The sequence below is a fragment of the Desmodus rotundus genome, chromosome 1, assembly GCF_022682495.2.
Source record: "Desmodus rotundus isolate HL8 chromosome 1, HLdesRot8A.1, whole genome shotgun sequence".
NCBI classification, from domain to species: Eukaryota; Metazoa; Chordata; class Mammalia; order Chiroptera; family Phyllostomidae; genus Desmodus; species Desmodus rotundus.
In genome coordinates, this window is record NC_071387.1 from 91,161,356 (window position 1) to 91,168,297 (window position 6,942).

At 46.4% G+C, this 6,942-nt stretch overlaps 1 protein-coding gene across 1 annotated transcript; it reads left to right on the top strand.

The window, feature by feature from the left end:
- Positions 1-4,453, top strand: CHP2 (calcineurin like EF-hand protein 2). The gene is made up of 7 exons (XM_045195531.2): positions 1-229; positions 608-680; positions 785-865; positions 999-1,126; positions 1,303-1,364; positions 2,109-2,231; positions 2,423-4,453. The coding sequence occupies exons 1-7, from the start codon at positions 163-165 to the stop codon at positions 2,474-2,476; spliced, it is 588 nt and encodes a 195-aa protein (XP_045051466.1). The 5' UTR covers positions 1-162; the 3' UTR covers positions 2,477-4,453.
- Positions 4,454-6,942: the final 2,489 nt, after the last annotated feature.

The window sequence follows — 6,942 nt, forward strand, 5'->3', positions numbered from 1 at the left end:
AGGGCGTTGCTTTCTATTCTCCCGGGTTGCGGGTAGGAGGCGAGGAACGCCCGGGTTTAGGAGGTTGGATCCCCGCCAGGCCTGTGGCCTTCGGCCCCGGGGCCACCAGGCGGCCGCGCTCGGGCGGGAAGACCGATCGCCCCGGTCGGCAGTAGCGCGGCCATGGGCTCCGGCGGCTCCAGCGCCGCGCAGATCCCCGACGCGGACAACATTCGGCGGGAGACGGGCTGTGAGCTGGGCGCCCGGGGCTCCAGTGGGGTCCTGAGGGAGGCTGGGTGGAGGGATGCGCGAGCCCAGGAGGTCGGAGCAGTGATCGCGGGGCCAGGGACGCGGTACTCCTGGGGCCCGGCGTCCAGGTTTGAGGCAGAGCCGGGTCCCGAGCTTGGGGACACCCAGGGGTCCTCCAGCCCGGATGGAAGAGGTTGGCTTTGGTCCCTTGGTCTCCCGGAGGGGAGCGCGGGGGCGCAGAGTGCTTTCTCGGGTCTGGTCACGCCCCTTAACCGCCCGCTGGCCTCAGGTCTCAGGCGGAACGCACCCTCGGCCAGCCCGCAACCGCCGCCACCTACCGGGCCGCCCAGGTGTCACGCTTCTGCCTTTCCTCCCACAGTCTCGCAGGCCAGTTTGCTCCGTCTCTACCACCGGTTTCGGGCCCTGGACAGTAACAAGAAAGGCTACCTGAGGTAGGGGGAGCTGATCTGTGACCTCCTCTTGTCTCTGACCCTATCCCTCTCTTTGACCCTTCATCTTCGGTCTCTGCCCTGCCCGTTTTGAACTTCCTTTCCAGCCGCGTGGACCTGCAGCAGATCGGGGCGCTGGCTGTGAACCCCCTGGGGGATCGCATTATAGACAGCTTCTTCCCTGATGGGTAAGCCTCGCTGGGGCAATGAGGAGATGGAGGGAAGATCTTGCGTGGGACGGTGGGAGTAGTTTAGGGACAGAAGCAGAAGGAGGGCCAAGGTGAACACTGCCTCTGGTCATTCCACCTCCACCCCTCCCAGGAGGCTGAGAGTGGATTTCCCAGACTTCGTGAGAGTTCTGGCTCATTTCCGACCTGTAGATGAGGACACAGGAACCCGGGACCCCAACGAACCTGAACCCCTCAACAGCAGAATGAACAAACTTCGCTGTGAGTTGGTAGGGTCTCCTCAAGTGAGACCCTTAGATTTACCACACCAGTGAGTGGCTCCAGGCACCTCCCACTCCCCTCCTGAGACTATTGATGACTCCCTACTGGCTAGCGTGACCTGCTGGAAGAGAACCAGGGAAGACCCTGGTTCTTTCCCCCCTCTACTCTCTCCCCAGTTGCATTTCAGCTGTATGATCTGGATCGAGATGGAAAGATTTCCAGGCAGGAGATGCTACAGGTTAGAAGAACACAAGAACAGAGATGTAGTCTGTGATGGCTGGGATGGTTGAATGGAATGATTGTGGTGCTTGGGTAGATAATTGGTGGATTGGGAATGCAAATGATTGGAGTGTTGGTTGGGCAATGGGAATGGGTGCAGTTGGAGTGTGGGTTAGTTGGGAGATGGAGGGGTGCCACAGTGGGGTATGAGGTTAGCAATAGATCAGTGGTTCTCAGCTGGGGGTGATTTTTGCCCCCTGAATGGCATTGCCAAAATCTGGAGACATTCTTGGTTATCACAGCTGGGGAGGAGGGGGCAACTGGCACCTTGGTGGGTGGACATGCTAAACATATTATAATATACAAGATAGCCACCCCCCCCAACATACACAAAGAGTTATCTTGCTCCAAATGTCAATGGTGCTGAGACTGAAAAACTCTGGGATAGATGTGATGAAGTGGAATTTGAGAGTGGGGTGGAGGATGGATGGAGGCTGGGTTCTGAGATTGCAGTTGAGTAATGAGCCTGGGCATACTGTTGAGGTGAGTGTGGGAAAGTGAGGGACAGATGGGGGTTTGCATGGTGAAGCAATAGGGGGAATTGGTGGATACGGTAGGAAGTGATTGGAATGGAGTGAAGAGTGGATGAAGGATGCATTATGAAATTGTTAATAACTTTTGGGGTGATGTGGACAAGGTTGGGGGGTGGTGTTAGTAGTTCCTGTACCTCCTCTTTATAGTCATCTCTTCCTCCACCTTCCAGGTACTCCGGCTGATGGTTGGGGTACAGGTGACAGAAGAGCAGTTGGAGAGCATTGCTGACCGCACAGTGCAGGAGGCTGATGAAGATGGAGATGGGGCTGTGTCCTTCCTGGAGTTCACCAAGGTCAGAATGCCCTTGGGGCCTGAGGAGTTGAAAGCATGAGTCCCTAGGACAGAGGGACATGGGAATTGAAGCTTAAAGGAGGAGGGCAAACACAGGGGTTCCCAGAAATGGTGGGGCCTTAGGGATGGAAGAGGTTGGAAGAATAGAGGACTGTAATTCATGTCCTCTTGACTACCACCCATCTTTACCAGTCCTTGGAGAAGATGAACATTGAGCAGAAGATGAGCATCCGAATCCTGAAGTGACCTTCATTGTGCATCTGGCCAGCTTGAAAAGAGTGGTTCTGCCTGGGGTTCATCCTTAGCGTCCATGGAGAGATGGGCTCCAATAAACTGTATTTTTATGTCTACACTGAACTCTATTTGGGGTCAAGGAGGCAAAAATGAATGCATGTGTACTAAAGTCTAACTCATTTGATTCCGGATCTGCAAATGCCAGCCAATAATCTTGGTTGCAAGTGACTGAAATGCCAAATCAAAAGGACTTCAGTTAAAAAGGGACTTGATGGACTCATAAAAGTGTGGAAGTGTCTTCAGGCACAGCTGGATCCAAGAGCTCTGTTGATGCTATCTGGACTGAGTTATTCTCCATCTGTCAGATTTTTTTTTTGTATGTGTTGGCTTCATTCTAGAAAGGGTCTTTCCTCATGGTGGAGGATGGCCACCACTTGCTCCAGGCTTCTTCAGTAACCCAATGGGAACAGATTTTCTTTTTCAATAATTTCAAGCAAAGAGTGTCATCAGCTCACTGGGGCCTTGTCCCTACTTCAGGGGAAGGGAATAGTCTGATTAGCCAGGTGTGTGTCACATGCTAATTGCTATAGCCAGGAGATAGGCACTGAGGACTCAGGATGGTGTAAGGGATGTTTGCTTAAACTTTAAGCCTTAAAGGACAGTGAAGTGCTATTATCAGAAGAAGGGGGATGATGTCAGACAAAATGACATATCCATTACTGTTAAGTTGACCAAATGGATGGGTTCATGAAGTCCTCTTAAATGGGTTTTCACTTGATCCCATGGATGCATGCTGGTGTGATTTGGGTGGAGGGGGAGAGAGGTGATATTAAAATAATAAACAAGACATGCCTTCCTATAATATGAAATAGTTCAAAGTTTTGTAGAGTAATTTCATTTTTTTAATGGTGTTGACACATAACAGAAAGAGTGTGAAAGTCACATAAAATCGTGAGATTCTAGGTCTGGAGCAAAGCACTTTGGCTGTACCTATGGGAGATGTATCAGTGCCCTGGCCAAGTCCTCTCCCAGAACTGTGCTGGAGTTGTCTTGAATCAACACATGAGAGCCAACTGTGCTCATATTTCCTAACTCTGCTTTCAGTGATGTCACACTGGCACCTTGAAATTGGCTGTTGTGGGGATATATACACCAGAGGCTCTGGCAAATGAAATAGGGAGGGCTTTTCCGAATAGGAGAGGCTGATGTCAAACCTTTATTAGCACACCAGCTGTCAGGCCTCACTATTACCATATACTCATATGCCAGTGGTTCCCGATACCCAGCTTTAGTGAGGTATAATTGGTATGCAAAAAATGTACATAATTAATATATACAATTTGACCCTGGCTGGTGTGGCTCAGTGGATTGAGTGCAGACTGTGAACCAAAGGGCTGCCGGTTCAATTCCCAGTCAGGGCACATGCCTGGGTTGTGGGCCAAGTTCCCAGTTAGTGGTGCTTGAGAGGCAACCACATATTGATGTTTCTCTCCCTCTCTTTCTCCCTGCCTCCCCCCTCTCTAAAAATAAATAAATACAATCTTTAAAAAATAACTGCACATAATTAATATATATAACTTGATGAGTTTGTACATAATCAAGTTAATAAACATGTCCATCATCTCCAAAAATTTATCCCTTTGTTTTTTAGTGTTTTTTTAAAAAAGTTTTTATTTATTTATTTTGAGAGTAGAGGAGAGGGAGAAAGAGAGGGTGTGAAACATTGATGAGTGAGGGAAACATCGACTGGTTGCCTTTCACACGCCCCGACTAGAGACTGGGTCCACAACCCAGTCATGCATCCTGACCTGGAATCTAGCTGGTGACCTTTTGCTTTGTGGGATGACACACAACCCAAGAACCCATACCAGTCAGGGCTAGTGGTTTTTTTTTTGCTTGTTTGCTGTTTTGTAAGTGTTTAGTAAGCACACTTAACATGAGATCTACCTGTTTAACAATTTTTAAAAATTACTTTATTGTTCAATTACAGTTGTCTGCATTTTCCTCCCTTAACAAATTTTTAAAGTGCATAATACCTTATTGTTAACTCTGGGCACTATGTCGTACAGCAGAGCTCTGGAACTTACCTTGTGTAACTATAACTTTATATCCACTGTACAGCAGTTTCCCATATCCTCCTCCCCCACCTCATGGTAACCACCATTCTATTGTCTACTTTAGTGATTTTCAACCTTTTTCATCTCTTGGCACACATAAACTAATTACTAATCTGTGGCATACCAAAAATATATTATATTTTTCACTGATCTGACAAAAAGTAGGCATAATTTTCATTCATTTATACTGGGTGGCTATTGTTGTGTTGGCTGTTGTCATTTTTTATTTGACAATCTAAGGGAAAAGAGGTCAGTGCCCCTGACTAAACAGTCAGGTATTGTATGTTTTAAAAATACTTGCGGCACACTAGTGTGTCTCTGCACATGGTTGAAAATTGCTGGTCCATTTCTATACATTTGACTATTTCAGACTCCTCATATAACAGGAACCGTGCTGTATTTCTTTCTGTGGCTGTCTTATTTCACTTAGCATAATGCTTCCAGGTCCAACCATGGTGTCACAAAGGGTAGGCTTTCTTTCTTATTAAAGACTGAATAACATTCCATTGTATGTATATACCACATATATCTGTTGATGGACATTTGGGTTGTTTTCATATCTTAGTTATTGTGAATGATGATGCCATGAACATGAAGGTACAGATATATCTTTGAGATAGTGATTTCATTTCCTTTGGATGTGTACCCAGAAGCAGGACTGCTGGATCATATGGTAGTCCTATTTTAATTTTTTGAGGAAACCCCATGGCTCCTTCACACAAGCATGGGTGCTACTCTGCCCTGGGACCTTTGCCAGACATCTGCATGTACTCAGCCTGTGTGAGGGGCAGGTGCAAGTACCAGGGTGTTCATGACCCTTCGAGCAGCTCTCAACTAATGACAGTTGGAAATTGTGGATACTCACCTCAGTTTCTTCACTCATCATGTGGGACAATTTAGAGGCATGTTCTCTCCAGCCTCAGAATTCTCCAGCAGGTAAGGGCCTTATTTGCCTTCAGGGTTACCCTGCTTGTTAAAGCCCCCTTGATGGCCCCTTTTGTCCCTGTCTCACTTTCACACTCCTGTTAGTGCTTCCTGGGTCACTTCACAAATAAACAACTGCCATGAAATCCTTGTCTCACAGCACTTCTGGGGAAACTCAACCTTTGAGGTATTAGATCTTCCAGAACATGAGCTCACACTCCCTATGGTTGGGGGCACTCAGTGGGATTCTTTGAGGAAGCCCTATGTAGGGTGATTGTATAACTCCTGGCATTTTCTGACTTTGGAGAGTCTGAGGTCATATGGATAAAGACTATGCACCTTTGGGGATCTAGGTATTGTCTGGGGTGGTATATTAACTCCATTTCAACTTTTGCATTTGATTGTAGCATGATTCTGACAGATGAGTCTCATAGTTGAGAAGAGGAAGCAAAGAGAGTATTTGATTTCTGAGGGAATTTTGTGACTCTTGTTAGAGGATTGTCATATGAACAAAGACTTCATGATTGAGGGATGTTTGGTTAGTCTCTGGGTCTATTAAAGGTGTGTGTGTGGAGGGGGTTGTATAAAAGTCAGCGAGTGTCTATTTTTTCCAGGCAGTGTGGAGGAAGATTTGTATAAGAAAAAAATAGAGGAGAGAGAGATAGATACAGAGATAGAGAGACAGAGAGATAGACAGATGATAGAGACTGACTTTCTTTAAAACTGGTCTATTTTTCTCAAATAATATTTTAGTTTTTAATATACTTTATTGATGATGGTATTATAGTTGTCCCATTTTCCTGCCTTTATTCCTCTCCGCCCTGCGCACCCCCCCCCCACCCACATTCCCTCCCTTTAGTTCATGTCCATGGGTCATATATATAAGTTCTTTGGCTTCTACATTTCCTATACTTAACCTCCCCCCGTCTATCTTCTACCTACCATTTATGCTACTTATTCTCTGTACATTTTCCCCTTTTCTCCCCACCCTTCCCTGCTGATAACCCTTTATGTGATCTCCAGCTGGGCAATTCTGTTCCTGTTCTAGTGGTTTGCTTAGTTTGCTTTTGGTTTTTGTTTTAGGTTTGGTTGTTAATAACTCTGTGTTGTCATTTTACTGTTCATATTTTTTATCTTCTTTTATTTTAGATAAGTCCCTTTAGCTTTTCATATAATAAGGGCCTGGTGATGATGAACTCCTTTAACTTGACCTTATCCGGGAAGCACTTTATCTGCCCTTCCATTCTAAATGATAGCTTTGCTGGATAGAGTAATCTTGGATGTAGGTCCTTGTCTTTCATGACTTGGAATACTTCTTTCCAGACCCTTCTTGCCTGTAAGGTCTCTTTTGAGAAATCAGCTGACAGTCTTATGGGAACTCCTTTATAGATAACTGTGTCCTTTTTTCTTGCTGCTTTTCAGATTCTCTCCTTCCGT

What these genes read in the sequence shown, in the direction of transcription:
- CHP2 (XM_045195531.2), top strand. Translation starts at nt 163, where the DNA reads ATGGGCTCCGGCGGCTCCAGCGCCGCGCAGATCCCCGACGCGGACAAC. An exon ending in CATTCGGCGGGAGACGGGCT is followed by an intron (nt 230 to 607) that starts GTGAGCTGGGCG and finishes TTCCTCCCACAG; the next exon opens with TCTCGCAGGCCAGTTTGCTC. An exon ending in AACAAGAAAGGCTACCTGAG is followed by an intron (nt 681 to 784) that starts GTAGGGGGAGCT and finishes CTTCCTTTCCAG; the next exon opens with CCGCGTGGACCTGCAGCAGA.